This window comes from Scleropages formosus, chromosome 19 (genome assembly GCF_900964775.1).
Source record: "Scleropages formosus chromosome 19, fSclFor1.1, whole genome shotgun sequence".
NCBI lineage: Eukaryota > Metazoa > Chordata > Actinopteri > Osteoglossiformes > Osteoglossidae > Scleropages > Scleropages formosus.
This window is the reverse complement of record NC_041824.1, coordinates 18,186,786-18,214,526: the sequence shown is the minus strand read 5'-3', so window position 1 is coordinate 18,214,526 and position 27,741 is coordinate 18,186,786. Positions and strand designations below refer to the sequence as shown.

Sequence of the window (27,741 nt, the reverse complement as noted above, 5' to 3'; positions counted from 1 at the left end):
TATATGAATGAAATATAACATGCAAACTATGCCACACTGTTCCAAATGTTATCATTTACAATTCCAAATTCCATCTCGGTGTTCAGTAATTACAGTACAGTACTAATTACATCGCAATTACGGCAATCCGTGGAGAGCGAGTACATGGGTGGTGGTGTCCATATTCATCATCTTCCATACAGTATCGGAGAACACATAACTTCTGAGGTGTGTCGAACTTCACCAACCTGTTCACACTTGTCACGCGTTGGCCGGAAAATTTTTTTTTACAAAGCCAAGGTGAGCTGCTCGAGAAGCAAGTACCAGTGGCGGTGGGTTGGTTGAAGATTACTGTGGCATGCGGTATGGGAACGGGCGTTCATTCGCTATTGTATCGAGGCGTGAACTGCTTGCGCAGTGGAACATGCTTCTGGGGTGTTGCTGTGACATCAACGTCCAGCTATGATCCTTAGCTGAGTGTGGACTGTGATTAAAGAAAAACATATTGCTTCCTGTGTCTTTGTGTCATTTACAAGAGCCTTGAAAAGGACAAAGATACAATAACATCCTTCCCCGACTCAACATCCTCAAGGTTGCTTCTAGCAGCTTACATTTCAAAATAAGTTTTGAAATACTTTCAAAGGTGCCGAGGCCTGTTTGTGCAATATTAAAGTTGTTAAATATTTCAAGGCCATTTATTAACACTAATCTAAACGTATCCAGCTGCGGAGTGTGAAAAGCTGCGACGACGTCAGTCTTCATTTTCTCTCACACGTTCAGCACGTGAATGCACAGGTATACAGAATGAAACGCATATTTACACTGGTAATTTTGTAAATCAGAATAAGACTATGACACATGAAAATAACCATTGCCCTCTAAACAGTTATATCATATATGCTAATGACACTAACATGTCATTAGTTTTTACTGACAGTCCAGAACAAAAAGTACTTGACATGGCAACTGCTGAAGCACATTTCTAATCGCAGACATTCCTGGTGCATTGTGGGTACAGGTGGAGTGACAGGTTGAGCTGAGTTTGGGGTGACACCTCAGCTATCAGAGGCAAAGGCAGGAGGAGGAGACAAGACGCATCGCCACCTGATTCTACTCAGAAGCGGAAATAGTCACCAGGGTGGACGCTAAGGCACCCCTTGAGAAGAAAAATGCATAGACATGGTTCCATGCTCCGCCATCAGTACCACTGGCTTGACGACCACCACCACCACCACCTGAGTGGGGCACGTGGAGAACCTGTCCAATAACAAAGCCCTGCACCACAGCATGAGGACCACAGTGATCATGCACAAGAGCAGCAGAACAATGGCAAGTGCGATCAAGCCCCCTTGTACCACACAATATACAAAGAATGACCTGCAATATGAAGGCGTCTGATAACACTGGACAGACACAGCCTGCAGACTGTAAAAGGAGGAGGAACAAAGGCTTTCATTCAATTATTAAACAGGAAGGGGAAAACAGCTGGAGCCCCACAACTTCTCAAACTGAGCTGGAAAACATGTCTCTTGATGAGGACCTCCATGGACCAAATGGTGAGCGACAGCAGACATGGGGGCCCGAGGAACACTCACACACAGGTGCTCGCTGTCAGGGGCTGCGAGGAGAAGGGAGAGAATACAAGGAGAGAGACTGAAAAGAAGGGTGAAGGGTTGAAGTGAGTGAAGATGCACAAACAAGTGCTACAGTCGAACCTGGGCATGTAGCACAAAACACCCAGACACCTAACCAACACACACTGTTATACAAAAAAAGACTTCTAATCCTCACTCTGATGATAAACAGCTTTAGGAAATAAGATTTACCAACAGACAACAAAGGCAGTATGGCACTGATGCCTCATAGCTCCTGCCACGTGTGCTCGGACGTGAGGTCGAATCCAGCTCAGCCTGTGTTGAGACCGAATATTCTCCCTGTGTTTGAATGGGTTTCTTCCCACAGTCCAAACGTGTGTTTCAGGTGAACTAGTGACTCTGACTTGCCCATAATGTGTAAGTTTGTGTGATAAATTGTTCTGCTGTGTAGCTCAGTAGGTAAGTGTAAGCAGTTCAGTATAGTGTATCCGGGATTGTAAATTGCTTTCGACAACAGGGTCTGCTGAACGTGAAGTAATAAAAATAATAATAATGTACTTTTCGGTCCAGGGTGTTCTGTGCCTCACACGCCATGTTTCCAGGATAGATTCTGGACCATTGAGAGCCAGCATTGGACAAGAAGTAATCGACAATGCGTGAGTTTTAATTATACATTCTATTATTAATGCCACTTGGTAATGGGTCATTTGCAAGGATAAAAGTCATTAAATGTTATATTTTCAGAGCCTTTTATAATTGAAGCTAAGTACTGCATCTCTCTGTAAAAGAGGAAGATACGCTTTATATTTTACAGCCGATTATCTCATCCTTGACTGTTATCAGCAGTTTTGTTTTGTATTAACCTATCCCTGAAGGTTATCTTGGACAATAGCATCAGCAAAATGAATAATAATCATCACCATCTTAACTGAGTCAGTTTTCTTGGTCTTGTGTTAGAGAGTTGTAAACAGTTGTTCTAGGCATGTTAGGAACCTGCTCTCAACAACCCTACAGCTAAGTTCTGTTCTGGGCTGCAGACTCTTTATGAATGACCTCCTGCCATCATTCACATTCTCCCACAGATCCTGAGGAAATCCTATTAAGGCACACTGCATGAGACCTGCTGATCCAAAGTGTTCTTGGTGAGATTGTCCATTTCACTGCTTGACCACTAAGCTTACTGTAAATCTGAATTTTCAGCCTGAAGCCACTAATTATACCATTCAAAACTCAGTGTAAGAAATGGTGCAGCAAAATTGGATTGGTAAACCACGGTAAGCAGTCCCAACAGAGATTTGGGCTGTCTGCTGGCTCAACAAAACAAAATTCCAAGTTTATTTCACTTGTAATCCGAGCACAATAAGCTGTTCTGCACCAGTGTCACCTGTGCTGCTGTTCTGTTAAAGCTTTCCCACCACTAATGATAAGACACAAGATTCTTGTAGGAAAACAGTTTGGATTATTTCTTGATATAGTGACTGTGGTTCTCTTTGTTATGCTCAATTTCAGTCAGTGTCATGTTAAATGTCTATGGATGACTATTCTTTCTAAGAAAAGACAATGATAACAGCTGTAGATACTGCAAAGTTTGTAAGTCACCTTAAACAATTGTCAGTAACTATAACCATAACAGTACTAAACCGTTTTCTCAGTAAACTGGAATTTTTAGTTTGGTAGACAAAGTGGTTTCACTTTACCAAAAACATATACATCATATATATGGCATTTATTATATTTGTACATGTAGCTAAACAGATGTATTACAGCAGTGCAAATAAATCTGCATGACACTACATTCCCCATTCCAAAAAACAAATACAGTGACTGGCAAAAATGTCTACAAAAAGGCATCCATACATGTATGCAATGAGTTATAATTTAAAATTATATACTAATAAATAAGCAGAAAAGACATTAAAATTTAATGTTTCCCTAATTTTTGCTTTAAAAGGTTCTGTTTAGATGACTTTCCATGTGATGTGTACTTTGGGGCTGATTCACACAAAACATGCAAAAAAAGCATTTTTTTCATTTTATCAGAAGCAGAACATGCATACCACGTATTGTAAAATGAAGGGGGATACACATGGGTTAATCAGGATGTACAGACACAATGTCCCATTCGCATGCAGGGTACACATATCACAGAGCAATAAACAACAGACAGGAAGTAAATGTTTTGGGAGGAGAAGCACAAACACACACCCAGAGGAACTGCGAGGAACACACCAAATGCACCAAATCCGCATCTCCAAATCACAAGATTACATAATGGCTGAGGACGGACAAGCAGGTGTGTGGCCACGAGAGCTGGGGGGTTACTAGGTGCATAATGGAGGGGATGGAGGGTTGTGGGATTAAGGTCACTAAGTGCAATTGCTAAGGAGTGCTGTCAACAGCAGGGCTGCCAACACTAACTTGATTTTGCCGCAACGCTGTTCCCTCTGGTGCCCTGGGGAACTGCGGGGTCGACACGGAGGGAGCAAGGGGAAGCCCAGGATGGCTGCCAACGCTGTAGAGCCGCGGGCGCTTGACTTGGTCGTGACTGGACAGGGGTGTGTAACTGTTCCGGCGATGAAGGGTGGGCGTGGGGTTCTTCCGCACTTTATCCTGATTGCAGATGGGAGAGACCATGACCAACAAAAAGGGAGGCAGGGAAACACAGGCAATGAGGACTGCCTCCAAACCAACACACCAGTGTCTGATGTCAAATGGCATGTTGCCAGTTGATGACTGATTTGTGACTAGACCCCCAAGAACCTACTCCAGTAAAGCTGTGTGAACCTCCATGCTGACCTGCTGTGTGTGAATCTCCCTGCATTTGCCTATCCTCAAACTACTTGCCATCAGGACTGAAGGTTTGGCAGTGCTTTGAGGATGACTGGGTGGACTGCAATAAACCAGGCTGCCTGCGTTTGCTTCCAGGGGAGAAGGAAAAAAAAAAAAACAAGTGGGACCGAGTGAAGAGAGAAGTATGAGAGAAACAACGACTCACGCGTTCACTTCTGTATGATGAATGAGAAGACTGATAACTGTTGGTAGGAAGTTATTGTGCCGAAATTCTGCATTTGGTTTGTGTGACACATCAGAATCAGAATCAGAACGAGCTTTATTGCCAAGTATGTTCGCACATACAAGGAATTTGTCTTGGTGACAGGAACTACCACAGCACAGACAGAATGACAGTGACAAGACAGGTGAGAAGATAGAGTATGTGAGCAAGGGATAAAAAAATATTTAAAAATATAAAGTACCCAATATACAAAAATAGTCACTAGATACAAATGCAAGGGAGTGTAAGAGAAATGTGATAAATGGTTATAAATATAAATAGCATTATGTATTGCACGGTTTACTCTCTAGGGGAGAGATTTAGGTGTTCATGAGGTAGATGGCCTGAGGAAAGAAACTTTTCTTATGCCTGGCTGTCCTGGTGCTCAGTGCTCTGTAGCGCCGGCCAGATGGCAAGGGTTCGAAGAGGAAGTGGCCTGGATGCGAGGGGTCTAGAATGATTTTGCTAGCTCTTTTACTGACTCTGGATGAGTGCAGTTCTTGGAGAGCTGGGGGGGATGTGCCGATGATTCTTCCAGCATGAGGGCCATGTTGTCCAAACAACTGCTAGTTTTGATTCATTAGCTCAAAGAAAATTCTTCCAGAAGTCTTCAGAGATATGCAGGTTCTTTATGAGCTTTCATTGTTTTCTTTTTTTATATATTAGCAGCGGAACAGAAATGGGTCACAACAGGATGCACATGTGTCACAACAGAATGCACAGTGAGTAGTGCTGCTGTCTCACAGTGCCTGGGTGGGGTGTGAGAGGATGTGGGTTCAACCACCGCTCAGTCTCTGTGGAATTTGCATGTTCTACCCTTGTCTCTGTGGGTTTTCTCCAGGTGCTCTGGTTTCCTCCTACAGTCCAAAGACATGCTGTTCAGGTTCCCCTATAGTGTGTGAGTGACAGAGAGCGTGTTCCACTGATGTATGGATGAATGTCCCAGTGTGTATCTAGCCGTGTTAAGTCACCTTGGTGAATAAGGTCTGGGGGCTGATAACACTACATAGAATTCATTGGAAGTCACTTTGGAGAAAATCATCTGCTAAATAAGTAAATGTAAAACAACAGTAGAGAAGATTAAACAATTTATGAAGAAAATACAAGTAATGCAAGGCAAAGGATTGCAGCAGTTAGCAACAGCTGTCTCAAAGCCCCATCCAAAAAAGTTGTCTGTACACTGTAAATAAACTTGGAAAACAAAAGATTTGCCTGTTAATTAAAATATTAAAAGTAAAATGAACCCAGGTTCTTTTTTCCCCCCCCCAACAAACTATTGAGCAGGCTAGTTTTCCTTCTCTTGAAGAATATTTAAAACATATTTAAATACTCCTACTCTTAAGGATAGATTGAGTGGAAAAACTCAATCCAAAAATAATGTCACACTGATAAGTGTCATATTGTTAAAAACAACAAAGAACAAATGACTCAGTGAAATAGAAAACATAACAGGCAAAAGGAAAGGTCAAAACCTAAAACAAAAACAGAAAATTGAAAGCTATGAATCAGGACCCCAACAGCATTACCACAAGTCCTTCTGAGAATCTGTCAGGCCACGCATTACTTTCTGGTGTCTAACGGGGATTACTGTTAACTCCAACTCCTTTCACACCAACCTACAAAATCACCCAAGAACCTATCACAGATAAAATAAATTCCTAAGTTAAAAGCACAGTAAGTCCTTTTATTTTCTGTTGTTGATGTAAAGAAGGAAACAAAGCAAAGAAGCTCTTTCAGATACTTATTAATCAACCATCTTGAGTCCTTCAAAATTGCCAGAAAAGTAGTCAAAGGTGCCAGGGGGTCAAACAGGTGCCTCCTCAATTCATGTAAATGTCTCAGTTGGTTAGGGTAAAAGTTGTGAAAGGTGTGGTAAATACTGCATTGCTCAGAAGCCTTTGAGGCCTTGCTGAATTCATTCAGAAATCAGCATCAAGGTAGAACCTTTAAAAGTAATTTTGTGCTTCTTTGCTGCAGCTTTTCTAATGTCTTCATCAGAGAAATGCAGAAATGGAAGCAGTATACTTCATGGGCATGTGTTCGGGTCAGGTGTGTGGGTCAGATGTGCGGGTCAGATGTGCCAACGGGGTAATGGTAGGTGAAATGTATCTTAGTAGGGGGTAAATTGGCAGGATGGCAATCTGTCCTGCAGAAAATTGAGAGAAGTTTTCCCCTCTATCATTTTCATTCTCAAATTGTGACTTTCTCTTTCCCTGTTTGCCTACTTTCAACTGGTGCAGCAAATTGAGTTGCTTGAGGGTAACCAATAACTGAGCATATAATTTGCCTGAATCCTTGACAGTCATCCTGTGTTTAACTTCGACAATAACGCTTTCAAAGATATTTATGCGGTCAGACAAATTGGTAACTTCTCTTTTGATAGCTGAAATGGAGGACAAAAGTTCAGCACTGAAAACATCCAGCTTTATCAGATGTGCCTTCAAACCAGTCATTTGGTCATACATCTCTTTGATAAGACTCATATGACTCTTCTGCACAGATATCACTTTCATCCATGCTACAAAATCTCCATCTGACAATGAATTAATGAGTGGAAACAAAAAGGGGGGCCGTAACACAAATATCTTCAGATGCATCTATAGCAACAGCTGTAGGCTGCATGCTTTCAGTCGATTTCTTCCCTGCGACTCCTTCCTAGGCTCTTGTACCTTTCTGAGAGCCTGTTGAAGGAAAGGGAAAAAAAAAAGGTATTCCTTGTCATCCTTCAAAAAAGATCAGCCATCTTAGAACAAGGCTACACTTTCATGTTCTTTTCAGTGCGCACTTGTTTCCACCTTGTCACTCTCCCGCATATCCCATTTTTTCCACTGTTTCTTATTGCAGAGTTGTGAACACTGAATTGAGCTGAGGCAAGGGAGGCCTGCAATTCTCTGGATGCTTCCCTTGGTTTTTTGAGTTCATAAATGATTTTATGCCTTACTGGTGGAGAGATTTTGACAGGGCAGCCACTCCTTTTCCAAAGTTTTATCCATTTGATGAGTGTGGCTCAGGTGAAGCTTGTTCAGACTGACAGGTTTCAGAAACTTTTCTTCACAGCTCTTAAATGTCCATTGAGCCTGGCAAGTTGACAGACCATGTAGCCTAATACATAAGGAACCTGCCACTGGATCAGAAGACAGAGTTTGAGCCCCTTTATGATTGTTAGTGATCATGCAATGTGGAACTGTGCTGTGTGGTTTTCTTCAGTGTAGGTAAAGCCCTTATTTGTTTAGGGGCTCCTGGTAACGTAGTGTTTAGAGCTGCTACCTTTGGACCCAAAGGTTGAGGGTTTGAATCTCACCTCCTGTTGTAGTGTCCTTGAGCAAGCACTTCCCCTGAACTGCTCTAGTAAAATTATCCAGTTGTATAAATGGATAAATAATTGTAACTACCTTAACATTGTAAGTCGCTAAGGAAAAAAGCATCAGCTAAATGAATAAATGTAAGATAAATCTCTGTTTTGCCAGCTTGAGTTTTGCTGGTAAGGATTTAAGGGGTTGAAGATTATATTGGCCAGGGTTGGCCGAAGTCAGGAAACTGCAACTGACTAATTAAACCCTTAATTAGCCTGATTAAAGTTAGAGGGCAATTAATTTTTCACACCTATGGTTACACATTTCATTATGGTCTACACCAAGGAAATAAATACAGCACTGGCATAATTTTTTCCTCTTTCTGGCTCTATTCATACAGTAAGATATGGTGAAATTTAAAGCTATTGCCATAAAAAGTTGCAAAAATGAAGAAAATTAGAAATCTGCTTTACTGGCTTAGGAAAATAAAGTGAGTTGAAAAGTTAGTTGAGGAACCAATTTATACAAAATAATACTGCACAACAAAAATAATTTTTCTTAAATACTCAAAAATTGAAATGTACTACCCAGCAATTTTAGGACATTCTAAGTTTGTTTCATCTATGCATTTGTTCAGAAAGAAGCTGGTTCCGGTATACGGTAGCAAAACAATAAAAATGAATGGGAAGAGAACAGTGATCAGTAATACAAAGCAGATCTCTGGAAAACTGTGCTGTTTACTTTAGCCTCAACATTCGCGTCACCGCTGAGTGGGGGTGGTTCGTGGAAGTGAAGGGGAAACTGTTTATAAAAAGTGGTCAGTGGAGACACTACAGTAAAATCAGTCATAGACGTACCAATTAAGCATTATACTGCACTACACTTTAGGGTTACCACAACGGGGTAATTTCCATTTAAAAAAATAAATAAATTAATTAATTAAATAAATAAATAGCCAGTTCATCAAGAAAACTTCACCAGTACAGACCAGTAGTAGTGGTGTAATGATGTTTTCTTGGCACACCTTAGATTTTTTTAGTACCAATTGCACATCATTTCCATTCCACAATATACGGCTATATAAAAAAAATAATATACAAAAACCCTGTTGCTAACCAGGTGCATCCCTTCATGACCAGTGCAAAATTTCTGAAAGACACTTTCAGCACAATAATGTGCCATATCACAAAGCACCTATCATTTCACTATGGTTCCAAAAAGACAGTGCTGTTACTTTACACCAATGGCCTGAATAGTCCCCTAAGGCAATGTCGTATCTTTGTGATGAGGTGATACATGATGCCGGCAGTATGAATGTGGCGCCAAAAATGTGTAGAAACTATGTGAAGCTGTCGAGCCAGCATGGACTGAGAAATTCATGGAATGTGTCCAGCAACTTCTTGCTGAATTCATACTGCACCATACTATTCACATCCTATACTAACGAGGTGTATCTAATAAAGTGGTCGATGAGTGCACGTATACTAAGAAGTGAATTAAAATGTTTTTCATAGTAGGAAATCAAAATGTTTTAATTTTCTTATATTTTATATAATTTAGCAGTTTTATATTAGAGCGTTTAGTGTACAATAAATTAATTCGACATACATTATAAAGAACCTGGTGTGTGTATTAGAAAGCGTGTAATACAGTGGATAAAGGCTATTACAGCGACGTACCAGGGGCCGGTCCCGGTGAGTGTTTACAGCTTCCACCTTTAAGTCAAACCTGTCCACTTTACAGCCTGTGGGAAAGGGTCAAACAGAGCAGTTTGAGAACAGAGCAAAGGGTATGAACCCCACCTCTTACAGTACGAGTATACTCCTGGTCGAAGTACTCGCCATGAATTGCTTCAATAAAAATTACCCTGCTGTACAAGTGAGTAAATCATGGTAAGCAGCTAACAAGTTACTTTGGAGAAAAGCATCAGCTAAATGTGAAAAGTAAATGTAAAGGGAATGTTTTGGACAGATAAGTGGAATAGTGAGGGCTGTCTTACCATACGCCACTGGAGTGAGCTTCAGAACTTCGTGGAGAGGACACTTAAGGTAAGGGAGGTCCTCTTGGAGACAACGAGAAGATGACATCACCACAAATGCTTAGTGATACATTACTACAGCAGTCTGTCATGCCAGTCACATGTTAACATGAACACATCCTGTAAAAATACTACACCACACTGAGGCCAAATACTATAAAGTCCCACTGAACAGCTGTTTTTCTGTAAAAGAGCTAAAATGAAACAGGGTAAATTTTCCAGAGAGCTTAAGAGAAGGGTATTCCTTAGGACAGTTTTGAACAGTGATGGTTCCTGCAAAGGTAAGAAAAAGTGGCCAAGTTCCTGCATCCCCTCTCCCCCCACCGCTATGTAACAGCCCGCATATCATAAAAAAATGAGACACCTGTAGCAGCTGGTTTATGGGAATACCTCTCCCCAACTGTTATTTTAAAGTGAAAATAATGTTTAATTATCTTCGTACTGGTTGAAGTAAGAGGGGGGCGCGGTGGCGCAGTGGGTTGGACTGGGTCCTGCTCTCCAGTGGGTCTGGGGTTCGAGTCCTGCTTGGGGTGCCTTGCGACAGACTGGCGTCCCGTCCTGGGTGTGTCCCCTCCCCGCCCTGTGTTGTCGGGTTAGGCTCCGGCTCCCCACGACCCCGTATGGGACAAGCGGTTCTGAAACTGTGTGTGTGTGTGTGTGTGTATGTGTGTGTGTGTGTGTGTGTGTGGTTGAAGTAATTCATGGTAGTTCTTTAAACTTTGATACTCTCGCTGTTACTGTTGTTGTGTAAGAGAAGTCAGTGAATGTATCACACCACGCTAATGTAGCGGCCTCATGGCAGGTGGATGACAGAGGTGCACAGCATATGCTGGCTATGGCCTTTCAGTGGTGCTGTATCAGCTGACTGTAAACCATGTTGTAAACTGTCAGGCAATGTAGTGGTGCCAGCAGGTGATGTACTGCTAAGGGCTGTGAACTTGCAATCTTAATGTTGATGGTTTGAATCCCACTTCAGCTGTACAACCCTTGACAAAGGTATTCACCCTAAACAGACACCCATTTACACAACAGGGGCATTTTTACTGTAAGTCACTTTAAGCAGGTAAAGATACAGCCATAACGCTATACAGTGCTTTGGACAAAGATGTCAGCTAAATAAATGTTAATAGAAATAATTTTAACCTAGGAGAAGACAGGGGTCTGTAAGGGAGGAAAGATGCTTGAGTATGCATGAGTACGTCTTTCTCGATGCGCGTCTGCACAGACCTGCACTCTTGTCCAGGAAGTAGGCCAGAAGGCAGCGCATGACAGCCTGGTGGCAGATGACCAGCACATTGCCCTGCCTCTCCAGCTCCATGATCACCGGCTCCAGCCGCTGCACCAGGTCCTGGTAGGACTGTGGCAAAAGAACAGAGACAGACTGAGTCTTGTGCACCAGGTGTGTTGAGGATGAAGGCGGCAGGGGCAAGAGCGAGTACCTCCCCTCCAGGGTAACGGTAGTGGTACTTGTCTTGGTCCCTCAGGGCAAATTCCTCTGGGAAAGAGTCCTGGATCATCTCATAAGTCATCTCTTCACACACGCCCTGAGAGATGTTCAAGTATAAAAGTCAGTTTACTCCAGTTCAGCCACGATTCAGTACAACATCTCAACAACAATGCAAACACTCTCATTGGATTCTTTCGTGAATCAGACTGGATTAACTAAACATCACGGCAAACTGATCTGTCCTTATAAACCTGCAACTTTTCGGATACAAGTCCTTCTCAAAAACATCTAAAGGCTGAGACTAGAAAGCAGTTAAAAGATTTAACTGCTTTGCGAGGTTGTGTGTTGAGCTGTTTCACATGACTGAGGCTACACATATACCCAAGATGAAAACAGAACATAAGGAACTCTGGCCAAATGTGCTCAACTTAATACCAAGTCTTAAAGCAACTTTATGCTTAATGGTGCCAACAGCTTCTGAGCCTTTATTAGAGGCCTGATGTAGGTCTGAAGGCCCAAACATTAGGGTTAGGTGTTTTTTTTAAAAAAAGGCATGTGACAGGGCACAAGGAGGTTGGGGAGAGGTTAAGGGTCAACACTGACTGCGTCAATCTCATTGAGTATCTTCCACTGTTCATAAGGCACAGCCAGCTCCTCGGCCGTCTGGATGGTCCTCCTCAGCTGGCTGGTCCACACCTTCAGGTCAGGCAGCTTCTGCTCTTCGATGAAGTCCCGCAGAGCTCGTGCAAACTGGAGTACATACCATACAAACTGATATGGGCCTTGTACTCAACAACTAAGGAGGCTGCTGGCTTATATCCTCCCCAAATCCTGCTGTATACCCTTAACTGATGGAGTTAAAAATACCCTAGTGAATAAATTAATCAAAAGCTGTAAGTAGGTTTAGATGAAATTGCCATCTAAGCTACAAATTAATAACAATGCTAATATTAATAATATCACAACGCTATGCATTCTATGTAACTTAAAAGTGTCCTAAAGTAGAACAGTTTATTAAACTACAGGCTGAACAACAACAATCTAAACTATGAGGTCAAAATACTTCCACACTCAGAGAAAGTATTTACAGCTATGTCCAATTCAAATGCAATTTTAACCGTGTTTGTTTGCAGTACCTGCCTCCCATGTGCAGACAGCCCCGAGTCCCCACCGATGCGGCCCTGCAAATTGTGCTCACTCTCGCCGTGTCGGCACAGGTAGATGGAGTGCGAGTGCACACGGATGTTCATCAGGTAGTAAACAATTTTGCTCTGGATGTAGTCCTGCACACGGTTGACCAGAAAGCGGCAGCCCACATTGATCACCTTGATGAAAGACATGTCCCTGGGGCAAAGTGACGAGAGCACATTCAGTTATTCGTGGACAAGAGATGTGCTTTGGAAATGCACAGGTCCCTGCTATCCAGCGCACTGATACACTTTGTTTTCCAGGCACGTTACTCCTTATTCCAGACCGTGTCTTGCTATAAAGACCCTTTAACACTGCATACATTTCTAGACCCGCACAGGGATGTGTTCTTACATTTTTACTTAAAAATGATAATAAATACAAAACATCATATTATATGTATCATGGGTACCATCCTCTCCTATCCTAAATATATTATTATTAATAATAATTATCTATTTATTATTACAGGTGTTTATGAAGGACAATGCTGTGATGGTATGCCATTTCATGCTTTCTACAGCAATGAGAAAATACATTTGTTGCTTCTTGACTATTGCCTTCAGTTAATTGTTTTCACAATATATGTACATCCTGGAAAAAATTACCTAAAATATAGCTACTTATTTGTGACACCAATAAAATAGCTAAAAATGAAGACTGAAAAGTTCCCAAATACAGTTATGATGGACAAGAATGGTAAGATAAATGTGAAATGTTGCTGATCAAGTGTTTAATCCCACATTATCAATCTCCATGGACCACCAATTCTGTATTTGTCACACAGATTGTGTTTTTTGCACACAATGTGGATTCATACACTCAAAACAAGTGTTGTATGATCTATATGATCTGAATGCTTCTCAATTTAATATCTCAGATCTGCCCACATTAATGAAGTGTTTTAATTATTATGGAAAAGAATCCTACTATACGTTTTTTCTTTATACATGTCACTTTTTTGCCTAAAGCAGGTCATGTTGTGCTTAGTGCTGTTGCATTGTACTCAAAAGGATGTGGGTTTGAATCCTACTTCCCACTGATATCCTTGAGCAAAACAATTACACTGAGCTGCTATAGTGGAAAAAAAAAAAAAAAAAAATGCTCAGATGTAAAAAATAGGTAGATCACAGTCAAACTTAAAATCGAAGTCAAAAGAGATCAGCTGAATAAATGTGAATGTACTGGTGTTGTGGAGCAGGAACACACGTCTTATTGTGACCTAGTGTATGATTTGTGATAACACTCAATAATAAAAAAAAAAAACTGGCTTTCTTCAAAGAAAAAAAAAAAGCAGAATTTGTGCCATAACAGTGCTATGTCCGGTCTGTGATAAAGCCTTAGAAATGAAAGGCAAATAAACCCTGCATTCCAGTGAAGTAGCTGTACTAAAAACTTCATACTTGTCATATTCATCAGGATCCAGCGGCTGGTATGTGACCTTGTAGCACTCGATTCTCTTCAAGAAATCCTCCATGACCCGCTCCCTGTTTTGCTCTGGGTAGTCAGGGCTGGAGACCTTCACATCCTTCAGAAGAGAGAGATACAGGAGTGGCTTTCAAAGGGCAACAGAAGCCAGCTGGCAGAATATTGAGAACTTTCACTGGAAATAAACATCAAAAATACGTCAGCTGAAAAAGATCAACGATTGAAAATGTGGAAAATCGTTCAATTAAACTGTAGCTCTTAAAAAAAAAGAGCACTTTTTTTTTTTTTTTTTTTTTTTTAAACAGAATAAATTTGGAAGACATGAATTCAGTGTTGATCTGAACTTACCATGATATTGGCAGCAATGACCTCTGGGTCGTCACACACAGACTCCACAAAAAACACCTGGTTGAGAAGACAATTAAACCATATCATACACACACTATTTTTACATCTTCCACAAACCTGCCTGACACCCATCTCCACTGCGTTCATTGTCAACCCGTCTGACAACGAGCATGTTTTAATCCCCACTTGTCCACTACTTTTTGAGAAAAGCTCTGCGTAAAGTCCTTTAGCTTCAACATGTATTGTGTGGATTTTTTCGTTGTTGAGGAGCTTTATTCAGGCGAGTCCACAACAAAATTCTATTCCCTGTTAAAACTCACATGATCATCCAAAACTTCTCCACCTCTTCTGTCACAGCTCTGAATGTGACAAGTCCACATTTGGCATTAAAATTAAACGTTTGCACACTTAAAGCTAACACTCTCAGTACTGATAACGCCTTATGCCAAGGCAGCGTCGCAATGGTCTGGAGCTTATCTGGAAGAATAGGGCACTAGACTAGGTATTCTATACCTCAGATGGGATGCCAGTCTATCATAGAGGCCATCTCCAACAGTCATTCACTTACACACACACAGTGGGCAGTTTAGAGTCACCAGTTCACTTGAAGCATGTATCATGAACATGGAGAGAACATGTGAAGTCAACACAGACTGAGCCAGATTTGAATCCACATCTGAACATGTAGCCTAGGAGTCTGTGGCACCAGCACTACCTGCCGAACCTCGGTGCAACCCTCCAATTAAAACTATTGACAGAGCTTTACTAATATCGTAATTGTTTCTTTGTTGTTTTATTACTGATAGAAAACTACAGAATTTTACTGCACCTCTGTAATGGGGAAAACAAAGTGCTCAGACTTGCACTGATAAGTGAGCACAGAAACAGCAGCTCAGCTGGTATCCGTCCACTATGCACAGCTATGGAAAGTCATGGCAAGGACCAGAATAGGGGAGGAATTTAGGCCTTCTCTTCTACACAGCTGCTTCAAAGAGGGGAAAAAACACTGCAAGAGGGCAGGTCCAGTGCCAAGGGGGCACAATGGTGCAGAAAAGGAGGTATTGTGCAAAAAGGGAGGTATGCTGCAGACAGGGATGTATGCTGACGTTAGCACCTCCTGGACCACATCCCGCTGAAAAGCCTGCGGCAAGTGGCGGCAGACCTCACTCTCCAGTTTTCCTTTCACACAGGATCTTTACAAATCATGCTGACGTGTGTGCAACCCCCCTCTCTTGGAGACCAGACAAATTCTGCACGTGTCCTGCTTGGATTGTTCAACTCACTCAAGCATGTTTTGGATTCCTAATATTTAAATGCTTCCTTATTTTCCTCAGTATGGTGCAACTTGTTTATTTTACAATGTTCTCTTTGCAAACCTTGATTAAAAAATCTCGGTCAAAAGCTATTTATTCCATTCGGTGACGATGCGTGCATACTGTGGATACCACACGAAAACATATTTAACTGATACTTTTCTCCGCAGTGACAATGTTCAGGTTCTTGCAATCTTTTACATATTTACATAGCTGGGTAATTCTTACTGAAGTATTTCCTGGTAAGTCTTGCTAGAGGGCACAACAGTAGGAGGTGGGACTCAAACCTAGGTCCTCTAATCACGGTGTTACCTACTGTCCCAGACATATTAGCAACATTTTTACATTTTTTGCCCACTAGCTGTGCATTAACATTGCTATGTGACCCTACATTAAGAAATAAGTCCTGCAGAATCCCTAGAAAAAAAGGTGACAACCAGGAGCCATGCTATAAAAAAAGGGCTCAATGGCAGGTAATAACAGGGCAAATGGTTCCACATGAGTGTTCACCTTAAATGCGTTCTCCTTTGCGAAACCCAGGATGAGGTCTCTTCTTTCTCTGGTAGTGTTGGTGGCATCAAAAACCTGAAATATTCCCATCATAGTCACAGATCAGCAGTACTCCTTAAAGCAGGGGTGTGCTACTGGCTTTACTGCTAAACACAGCAATAAATGAATTATATAAATAGTCATATAAAGATTAATGTAATTAACAATTGCACTTGTATAAGTAGCACAGTTGCTGTATAGTACTCGTATAAATATCTTAATTACTAACTTGACGTTAGTTCTATATGTTAAGCATAGGCATTGTACATCATGTTGTTATATCATAGGCAAGTATTAAATTGGTTGCACTAGCTGATTAATTGTGAGAAGAGTTAGAAGGAATACACACAGCCTTGAGCGGAGTGAATGATCCCCGCAATTAAATGGGTTTCTTTCAGGTAGAGAGCTAGGTACAGGGCATAATGCAACCATTAACCAAACAGGTGGACTTTGAGGACTCACGTTCTGGAACCCCAGTAATACAGCACTTCATGTCCTTGTCTTATTATCCATTACATCTGCTGATAAGTTTCAAGCGAAAGAGGAGCAAGAAAATGCTTTTTCTTACAGCAATCTGACCTCCGTCTTCCTTCAAGTAGACCTTGACATCCCTCAGGGCTACCAGGGCACACTGTCTGCAGGGATATGAAAGAAAGAAAACTTCACTAGGACAGGTGGGTCTCTGAAGGAGTTAGAGTGAAAAGCCTTGGTGCTTCAGCCACTTATCAGTGATATTTAAATTACTGCTACCAAGCTGTAAATACTGAATTAAGCCCTGCTTCTATGTTCACGTTAACGACCTTTTACAGAAGATGCATGATTACTGCGCCATCTACTGGTCACTAAACACTACACAGGTTCAGCAACACAATGACATCTGACAGGTGTGTCAAGAATTACATTTACATTTATTCATTTAGCAGACGCCTTTTTCCAAAGTGACGTACATCTCAGTAAAAGAACAATTTATGCATTACATTAAGAGAAAGAGACATAGCTGCAGACATGTAACTCAAGTAAACCTAGTTTGTTAAGAATGAAAACAATAACATAACAAAAACATTAGCTAGGCAAAACTTATGTGGAGAAACCCCCAACACGACTTTAGCTGATACGTCAAGGCAAATAAATTGGGAAACCTGCTTTACAGCTTTCCAGCATTGCGGACAAAGTGTTATAAAGTTAACTGACTTAATACTGTGTGTTTAGATAATTAAAAACAGTGACATCTTCAGGTGAGTATGCCTGGTGGTGTCTGCAGCTTTGAGCTGTCTCAGTCAATGATTATCTGCACCAGGCCCTCACACTAAGCACTTTGTTCGCACAACTGCTATTTGTGCTTTGGGTGTTCAGATTTTAAACAGATAGAGGGGCAGCGGAGGGCGTAACGATTAGGGCTATCACCCCGTAATAAAAAGACCTAGGTTGGAATCACACCTCTTGCTTTGGTTCCCTTAATCTAGACACCCTAAATTGAAACAAAAATTATCCAGCTGTTTACATGGGTAAATCAGTGTAGCTTTCCTTTCTAAGTTGCCTTGGAGAAAAGTATCAACTAAATGAACCAGCTCACAGTGGGGTCTGTTCAACTTTTTGTTTGTCTATTTACCCTTACCATACTCTTACATTCTTTTTCCAGTTAGGCCTTTGTTTCAATCGGTTTATTGCCTTTTGTTTGCTCTGTCAGAAGCTTCCTCATTGTGAAACTTTTGGTGATAGTTACCTTGTTACACATTTTGTTATTGCCTTTTTATGCTGTCGGCCCAATATTCATGACATCATTTCCGATGAAGGCATCCTGCCGAAACCTGTCTATCTTGAAACTAAAAGTGGTTCAGTAAGCTTTCATATGCTCGCCCATCTTCGTATTTAAATTTATACTAGAGAGATTCCAGATAAATACTTTGCTCATGTATACCACCGCAGAAGGTAGAATTCGAACCAGCGACCTACGAGTCTAAAGGCAGCGGCTTTAATCACTCTGTGATGGAAAGGGAGCAGGCTCCACTTGTCGGCGGTGCCCTGCTGTAAAGTACATTTATCCCCGTTATCAAAAAACGAGAAAATGAAATTCCTTATCTAATTTTTTATTGCAGGGAAAAACTGCAGTTTGTTCCAAAACTATTTTAGGCCACTGTCTGCAAAGCTTTTTTTCAATCACACGTGACTACAAAAGTTTTAGAGGTAAGAACTATGAATTTTCTTTTTTATGTCATTATACTTACCATCTTTTTCTTTCTATTCTAAATTATACATAAATTTTGAAATTTGTACATTTATTTTATAGCTTTTTTAAGGTTTACTGGGTCTATATGGCAATGGCAAACTGTTAATGGAAATCTCATTTATGAAGAGTCTAGTGAATATTAAATTCATTTTAATTTCAAATGATTCCATAAAGTCAAGTTACCACGATGTATGCGTGGACTGGGTTGAGGAAGACAAAGGCTTCATGTCACATTTAAATAAATGAATAACTAGAAAATGAAAGTACAAAGGTGCAAAACAGAGGAACCAAATAAAAGTTACCCCATTGTATAAATGGGTAAATCAGTGTAAGTGTTTTCGGTGAGAACCGCCTGCTAAATGGATGAAAGAAACTATTTGTGACTGGCCTGTTTGTCTCATCTGATGTGTCTGTTTTGCTGAAGCATATCATCACGCCACCATAATTCCATGCTTCAAGTGCGTTCACCATATTTACTGCTCCCTTCCCGAACTGTAGTTTAGTTATCTTATGACCTGCAGCACCAGCTGCATTTGGCAAACCAGCTCAGAATGCTTGAGTGCAGCCAGCCTAAACCTCACAGGAAAGAAGACCCTGGATTCATGCCGAAGTAACCTTATCATTATACTGGAAGCCTGACGAATTCTCAGACACCATAAAAAACTGGAGTATTTAACTGGGGAATACGCCACTGTACGCGAGTCCAGCTCTTAACAACTGAAATATTAAGACGACACAGAACAGCTGACAGCCTGCCTCACAAAATGCATTTGGCCATGAGCTACCACCACTACAGTCTAACAACGTCACTTTAGCACAAATCAAAACATACTGGTGACTTCATTCCTCCGTGTTTCAGGACCTTGAACAAGGCTACATTCAGTGAAATGGGTGTATTATTTTTTTCATTTAGCTGTTGCTTTTTTCCCCAAAGGGACTTAAAACATTGGTCTTGTACATGAAGCTATTTGCAATGATTTATAACTTTTTACAGCTGGGTCATTTTTACTTGGAAAATTCAGAGTAAGCACTTTAATCAAGGGGACTACAGGGGGATGTGGGATTTAGACCTGAGCCCTTTGATTGTAAAGCAATGGGTCTGACCAGGTGGACTGGGTCAGACTGGCTGATGGCTCAGTAAAGAACTACTGGATGGGAAAAAGGGAGCTCCGGGATACGGCAGAGACTTCAGGAGGACTGGTGACGCACCTAGTCCTGGTCAATTCATAGCCTGCGCTCACGTTCACAGGAAGTGCAGCTCATGCGCAAAGAATCCATCAATACTGCATTACTGAAGGGTTTTACTGCCACACCTTCTGTTCCACAGACATCCATGGAGCACCGCAGGGGGGCAGCACGCAGCTGCAGTCCAAGCAGTATGCCACATTGAAAAATAAACAGAACTATGGCTGATTTCACCTTTTCTCCAAATTTGCCACCTTTCAACTAGAAGAACAAAAACTCAAATCCTAATTCTTGCTGTAGTACCCTTGGGTGAGGTACTTACCCTGAACCGATAAAGTAAAAATTACCCAGCTGTTAGCTTCAACAAGGACTGTGTTCAGATCATCTTTCTCCCCATGATGAAAACACACTATTTACCTGTTAAATAAGCAGAAGCCACTTAACTCAAAAGTAGACATTCAGGATTCCACAAGGACTCTGCTACCTTGGGCTCAAGGTTCAAAGCAGTTCATTGAACATGCCCCTGGTGATACAATTCTGGGGAACTGAGACTCAACCGTTTGCTAGATCTTCCGGAACCGCATTGTGCTCGTGATGCATGCTGCCACACCCCCAAAAACCCATTGTCCCTCCCTCCAGTGGCTCTAACGTAAAAAGCACTCCCGGGCCACACTGAATCCACGCACTTACTTCCGTATCTTCATAGCCTCCTCATTGTCATGGCGGAAAAAGTCGTAGGACTTGTATGACTTGACGGCCTCGCGCCGGTACTGGCCCAGGTTGAACACTGCAGGGAGAAAAAGGAAGAGAAACACAAACGCATTCACAGCGTGCCAGCCATTCCTTAGTGGCGACTGGGCCGCATCAAACAGGTTCCACCGCCTCGGCCTTTAATGCAGTTATTACAGACACACAACGCCGAGCACTCAGGCGTCAACTGGCCATCTTCCCAACGCTAAACAGGGACATTGTGCGCTTTGCTCCTTAATCCAGCAACAACTCAGAGCCACCCGACAATGAGAAAGTCATCACTTTGGATAATTACGAATACTATTAATTCTTGACACCTGCACTTGCTCACAGTGAAATGTAGGACTAACTTAAAGCTCCCCTAAAAGGTTCAGATTCTTACTATTTATGAAAACCTGTGGTTACAACAGAGCCACAGCTAAGCATATTTAATGTATACAGTCTCAGCTTTCTGTGTGACCTGCTAATGATTATTATTCTCTTTAATAAAATTGTTAATCACGGAAAAACTGATTTATGTTCATTGTTATCTCCTCTGAATGCACTGTGCTCCACCTGAGGTACTAGAGAGCTACATCAATCCTCCCTGTGGTGACTGACAACACCCCCAGATACCCCCAGACCATCTCAGTCTTTCTCAGTTCACCATGGTCTCCCACACACTAGTATCTTGTGTAAATTTCAAGGGGGTTTCAATTACATTTATATGGAACTGTAGTATGTAATTTATATTGGCTTTTTTACTGTTTTTTATTTATTCTTGCGAATAATTTCAGTGTAACTTTTAGGAGCGTTTTTATTATATGCACCATTATTGTCTTGCATAAACTCACATAGGGTCCCATATCCATTAAGGGTTATATGGTTAAGTTGCCACTCTGCTGTATTTAAAAGCATCACACTTTGTGATCTGAAGATACAGGTTTTTTGAAATTCACAGAATGAATAATTCCACTGTTGGGAATAATATTTTCCGTTATAGGTCCACTAGTTAATTTTTGGAAATCTTAGAGAAGCTAGTAACATAAACAAGTAAATATGAACATAATGACAATGAATGAATAAATGAATAATATTTCTCTTCTCCAATCTTGTCTTTCAGTGCTGCTGTTATTAATGCTAAATGTGCACATAATTGTGTTTTTTAAAATGTGCTGTGTTAAACACTCTGAGGTGCCCTGGTGGGAACAACACTATTAAAAAAAATAATTTAACTGAGCTGAAAAAATTGGGAAGCACGGTGCTTTTGTTCCACAAATCAGTTTTAAAGTCCATGAATAACTGAAGTGATTTTTAGTAGTCTGTTACTACTTTTATCTTAGGTTATAGGTCCCAGAGAATTTGTAATTAAGGTTTTTTTTTAATTTAAGGGGGCTTTGCCATCGTAATGAAGGCTGGCCCTAAATACGAATGAAGGCCGTGCTCCGGGCGGGCAGAAGATGTGTAGTTTTAAGAGCAAACACCAGCATGATTAGTGTGTACATAAAGGGGACAGTGCTAATTAAGGAATGCTTAACCTTTTCCCTTTATGCAGAAAGGCAAACATATCCACCGGGATGTTGACACATCACTGAATCACTCTGGTGTCACCTAGTCTGGATGTGTAACCTGGACACGAAGCGGAAGGCAGGTGTTTATTTGAAGACAGTGGCAAATCGAGAGACGCTATAGTAGATGTCACAAGGCAGCATGGACGCTCCTTGTATATGCAGGTGTGACCGAAACCACCCACACTTACCCTTGGTGGGAACACCAATCCAGTTGAGGTAGCGGGTCAGCTTCTTGGACATGTAGGTCTTGCCCCTCGCTGGGAGACCAATCATCACGATCATCGTGGGGGAGTTGGTCATATAGGAAGCCCATGCTGGACATAGAACCACAAAACACGGGAAAATCAGAACACACTGGTGTGTATCAGAAAGTTTCCCCACCACTGAAAAGTTTGAAGACAGAGGCCACCTTGCAGACATGCGACAGAGGCAAATGTTAGAGAAAACAGAGGCTTCCCACTAAAATAGCATTGTTGTTGCTGCGCTAGAAGGTGAATGTCACATCAGCAGAGCGTGAGCTCCAAGCCATGGGGGGTGTGGCATGTCCTGAACACCAGGGATCCACTGTACAAGGTGCTACACCAGTTTCGACCAGGCGCTGGGTGCTTAGATTCCTCCTTTTGGCTGCTCTGAACCAGCCAAGACAGACCATCCTCAGTGTGAGGTCTGGGGACTGGGACAGGTGAGGGGGTGGGGTTATACTTGGTTCTGCCAACAGCCACTGTACACTGGAGCACAAGGTGTAAACAGGTGGGCAGTCCAGCCCCCGGCAGATGCCTGCTGCTTTGAAAAATCAATTCAAACACTTCTGTCCCCTCTGATCATTTAAAGCGGCATGCAGAAAAGGCCCTTGAAATGCAAATGAGTAACCGTGGCTGAGCTCCCAAAACTCTGCCAAGGTGTGCTGGGTAAAAAAGTTCAACAAAAGTCATGGAGAGTACTAGGCGTTAACGCTAAGCCTCCTCGGGCCCACCTCATGTCTTTATCACAACAGCTTCAGCAAGGACCGCTTTGTCATGACTGCTTGGGATTTTACTACATTTTCATGTATGCATTTAGCAGATGCCTTTCTTCAAAGTAATGTACAATGATTATTCACTAGTACTTAGCCAACACCTTAGTCCAAGGTGACTTACAGTGCTATATACACAATGCTGAACTCCCTACAGTCATTCACACATCTGTACCCATCTTTAGCGCAAAAGAGTGAATGTGGGGCAGTTCCTGGAGACCCTGGTACAGAGTGGATCCAAACAACTCAGCGGCCGCAGCCTCGGTGGACGAACCTGCTGATTTACCTTTTACATTTTCATGTAAAGTCAGCTTCCAGGACACCATGCATTCATAACCTTTCTATAATGTTTTAGTACTGTAACACATCCTTTTGTCTGTATCACTACCTGTACAGATGATCTGTAAGGTGACTTCAGCAGCTGTGTTATATTTACCTTAATCGATGGCTGTGATAAGTAGAAAGTATAAAGATCATTTTGAATTTTAAGAAGGGTGATTGTGTTAAACTGCGTGAAGGAATATCTCCATCCAGTATCTACATTAAAACACCATTCAAGCCCCACTGGTACAGAAGTAGCCATTGCCACCAGAGTAATATAGACATCAATATACTACGCTAAAAACAGCCAAACTGAGATGTCAAGTGTGTACCTCTGCCCCAAAATGTTTGGCAAATTCTAGTACAGCAAATTTGACACAACTGACAATTCCAGCATTCCAATACTTTCACAAAATACTTATTATAACAGTAATGACAACATAAAAAAAATGCTTTTGTATTGAACAGGCCCACTGTATTTAAAAAGGGTGCGTGTATATAGATTCTCACAAGCCATGGGAGCAGTTTTTCATTGCATGGTCCCCATTAAAAAAGGAAGGCAGAACTCTGATTTTGTAACATAGCGTAGCCTGTGAGAATAAATAAATCATAAATATATCATTGAGGAAACAAAGACTAAAGTCTAAGCCAAACTAGCACTGGCTCTTATTCCTCCCATGTCTTCGTCAAACCACTGCAAATTGTCAAATAGTGAATATCCTCATAGGAGCCACAAAAATCACACTTGGCATTAACTGGGAAACCACCTCAGCTGTTTTAATTATAATACTCAAAGTAATGAGTAATCTAGTCCAAATCCCATTCTGCTCACAGAGCTGGTTTTGGAGCAAACTGAACCAAAGCGGCATCCGCCCGGCAGTTTAACTACAAACACCAGGGGTAGTAAGTTTATGCTTCCCACTCTGAAGTCTTGCTTCTCCTTACACTGAAAAAGTCACTCCAGAAGCAAGGTGCTCAGACGTGTCTGATCCATCAGGTGCTGTTGAAAAGCTAAACTCTGAAAGCCTGTTGAGAACTCCATGCACTTGAAACATAATCTCCAAGAGCCCTCAGTGACTGCTCCCTCTCGCCTATAAAGATTCCTGAGAAGATTCCTACCGCAGTATTCATGGCAAGACTTGCCTCTCCACGGAGCATGCCTGAGGACGCACTTAGGGAAAACCTCTGCGCTCCTGCCCCGAGACATGATGCGGCTTGACTCACATACTGCTGCGCAAAAGGGTTTGCAGCAATTCATGGTCCAGCAGAATCAGCCAAGCCGCTTGGCGTTTGATGCAATACAAGCTGTGAGGTTGTGTGGATCTGCTGTATCTCGACCACAGTCATCAAGCTGCTCCTCAGAGCATTCCAGCTAGTCAAAGTCAAATGACTGGCATTTCCAACCTTGGTAGAACATCGGGACCTTTTCTCTTTTAATAAGAACCAGCATTCTTTCCAGATGCTACCCTTGGGTAGGTGAGCAGTGAGGAGGTGCAGTGTCACCTGACAGCCCGCTGACCTGCCGTGAGCATGACGACACCATCAACAGACCTCGCTCTCTGAACTCAATGGCAAAGCCAGGCGGGGCTGGGAAATTCTTCCCAAAGAGAAGATCTCTTTCATCATGTTTTCATGAAGCAAAGTGAGATTAATCTGCTCTAATTCTACAATAACTGACTGACTTGTTTGTCCCGGTCGATTCTGAGCTAGCCTAATGCGTTCGAGCACCATGCCGCACCAGTGACCCGGGTTCAAAGGGAGGTGTCACTCACAGCACTTCTTCTCGTTGCTTCTGGGCTCTGTCTTCTTGCTGTGGCCGGAGTTCGCCAGCCAAGCGTCTCTGTGAGCCTCAGAGGCCATAGCGTGCGACCGTTCCTTCTTCTCCATCACCGCTTTACCAGCCACGCCTGGGTTCCAGCAGATTCAAGCTTCCATCTCCCTGGAGACGTTTTAGTGATGAAGAAAAACTTTTACTTTTTCGCTGGGTCAACCTTCTTTTCATCAAATAGCCTGCATTGTGGGATTGACAGAGTGTAAACCAGGAAAAAAAAAAAAAAAAAAACCACACGCAACAACAGGCTCACCATATAAACCTTTCGGGAGCCGGCATATCATCATATGATGACACATAAACAAGAACAGCACATACAATAAATAAACACGTCTATCTATGAAAACAGATTTACTCACAACATACATAAGTGCACCAACACCACCAGTACATAGAGTTTAGCAAGTCCACCGATACCAACCTGTCCTCTTTCTCAAAACACACGGCACCGTTACCGCGAATTCTCACCATGTTCACTTCAGTTAACTGCTCTACAACTTATACATACGATACGTTATATTATAATTTATGAGGAGGGGTGTTTATGAGCCCAATTCAAAACTGGTTCTGACCGCTATTTACCTCACGGACGGCACAGATGATGATGTTATTTATGAATCCGAAATTTACACGGTTTCAACCCTGGTAAACTGGTAGAGTCTATGTCTTAATAATTGCTACGTGGTTGATTTGACGGGCCGGGCGACCACTTAAATTATCATTTTTTTATCACCTCAGCAGCATCTCCGCGACAAGCGTAAACGAGCAAATCAAATGTACGACTTTCTGTGCACGAACTATACACCATGTTTTTTTTTTTTTTTTTCTTTCTTTTTAAGTTTTTTACCGTTTCTCATCTCATTATCTGTTTTCCATAAACACAATTGCTCAATTATCGTGACGGTACAACAAGTCCTGTGTAGTTCGGTCTGTGTGCGCCATGGTGCCATCCCTAGCCGCGGTTTTTACGGTCTCACGCGACTGCTGCCTTCGCGCGCTCAGTTTCCACGCTCCTCGACCTCGCGCTAGACGCCGCTCCGCCGCCAACAAACTTAAGACAACTTTACTATCAGCAGCACTGCGGTTGTGCGGCGCATCTGCAACAAACGCTCTCCGCGGACTGCGGCTGCGAGCTGAATTCGCGGGACCGGTGCGCGCTCGCAGTCAGTCAAGCTGAGACACGCGCCTTCAGCCTTCACGCCGGCTGTCTCGGGCCGGGCGCCAGCGGACTAAAGCGGGCGCGCGTCTGCAAGCGCTGCGAAGTTAGACGACGAGGAAGGATCCGCATTCTGTGACAGCTATGCTGTGCGCGCATCACGCGCCATCTGAACGAGTCCCTCACGATACTTACCTATATTCCGCAGCGAAACACTCGCACAGACCAGTAAACGTTACAGCAACATAAGATTCACGAATCGCATCTGTCTGGGGGAAACTCTCCGTTTGATCCACTGCCTCCTTTCGCTCTTCGCCGGCGAAACTCTCAACGCGAAAGCCGAAACAATTCGCTTATCTTTACTATCGCTCCTCCCATCCGCAGGAAATAAATGTGCTGCGCCAATATCACAAGTTGGGCGGTAATGCGGATGCTGCAACGACGCGACTTGGCGTCTTCGCCACAGGTTGCGCTTGATCTTCCGGTAGTGAACGGAGGTGCGCTATTGCGTCAAATCCACTTACCGTAATACTAAGTGTACATACACATCCCCCACTTGTAAAAAGGGCAGGTCGTTAGAAGAACACCGTCTTAAGTTTTTAAAACGCCAAAGCTAGCATCTTACTGCATTTGTGATGAAATGAAATGGAAAAAAATAAATAAATTTACTTGCTTACTTACTTACTTACTTTCTTATACGTATTTACTCTTCCTTTTTTCTTTGTTGTAATCCCACTGGCTGTGTTGGAATGTCACAATGATCCCTGGTCTCTAAATATTGTGAACTTTGTAAATGTCGACTTTGTTAATAACAATTAAAAATGTATATACACAGTTTTTAGTTGGTATGCATCAAAATAGTAAGTATAAAAACCAAGTGAGTGGAAGGCAAAAGTTAGCAGAAGATGGGCAAAATCAATTTTCAAGTAAAAGTACTGTCACTTTCAAGAAACAGTTACTTGAGTAAAAGTTCTTGCACAAAAATTTCTTAGAATAAATAAAAAGTTTTTAAAAATCTACTAAGTAAACAACTAAGTATCAAGCTAATTAGATTAATATTAGGCTTTTTAGTTTTTTTAACTACTCACAATGTCAACCGTTTTAACTCATGGAAGAAATAAATATGTATACACACATTAGTAATATATACACATTAGTATTAAACTGGTTTTTGCAATAACATTTTCCATCCATCCATCCATCCATTTTTTTAATTAATTTTGTACACAGCACAGGGTGTCGTGACAACATACAGGTAGAGGCTGAGACAAGGAAAATTCAAATATATCCACATACATAGAGCGAGGGCTCAGGGTCAAAAGGATACAATATATGACAGGTATATTCACCATCCATCTATCCAGTTCCATTGACTGCTTGTCCTGATCGGGGTCATGGCAGTCCAGAGCCTATCCCAGAATCACTAAATTCAAGGCAGAGGGGGCCACACCCTGGACAGTACACCAATCCATGTCTTGT

The 27,741-nt window shown here is 42.0% G+C and overlaps 1 protein-coding gene across 5 annotated transcripts; it reads right to left on the bottom strand.

The window, feature by feature from the left end:
• LOC108939355 (6-phosphofructo-2-kinase/fructose-2,6-bisphosphatase 2-like) lies at positions 1-27,741 on the bottom strand. 5 transcript variants are annotated; one of them, XM_018760627.2, is made up of 16 exons: positions 26,458-26,896; positions 25,048-25,214; positions 22,131-22,256; positions 20,333-20,429; positions 16,799-16,865; positions 16,192-16,266; positions 14,369-14,425; positions 13,996-14,120; positions 12,541-12,748; positions 12,008-12,154; positions 11,397-11,501; positions 11,185-11,314; positions 9,919-9,981; positions 9,599-9,663; positions 3,993-4,184; positions 1-1,597 (listed from the first exon to the last, which is right to left on the bottom strand). In XM_018760627.2, exons 2-16 carry the CDS (start codon positions 25,160-25,162, stop codon positions 1,571-1,573), a joined length of 1,599 nt encoding a protein of 532 aa, XP_018616143.1. In that variant the 5' UTR covers positions 25,163-25,214; positions 26,458-26,896; the 3' UTR covers positions 1-1,570. The 5 variants fall into 5 exon arrangements, with proteins under 5 accessions (XP_018616143.1, XP_018616142.1, XP_029101966.1 ...); XM_018760626.2 differs by lacking the exons at positions 1-1,597; positions 26,458-26,896 and adding exons at positions 26,952-27,047; positions 27,612-27,741 and having other exon boundaries at positions 3,302-4,184; XM_029246133.1 differs by lacking the exons at positions 1-1,597; positions 26,458-26,896 and adding an exon at positions 26,952-27,120 and having other exon boundaries at positions 3,302-4,184.

What these genes read in the sequence shown, in the direction of transcription:
- LOC108939355 (XM_018760626.2), bottom strand. Translation starts at nt 25,162, where the DNA reads ATGGAGAAGAAGGAACGGTCGCACGCTATGGCCTCTGAGGCTCACAGA. An exon ending in GAGGCTATGAAGATACGGAA is followed by an intron (nt 16,866 to 20,332) that starts GTAAGTGCGTGG and finishes ATATCCCTGCAG; the next exon opens with ACAGTGTGCCCTGGTAGCCC. An exon ending in GCTCACTCCAGTGGCGTATG is followed by an intron (nt 9,664 to 9,918) that starts GTAAGACAGCCC and finishes CCTTTCCCACAG; the next exon opens with GCTGTAAAGTGGACAGGTTT.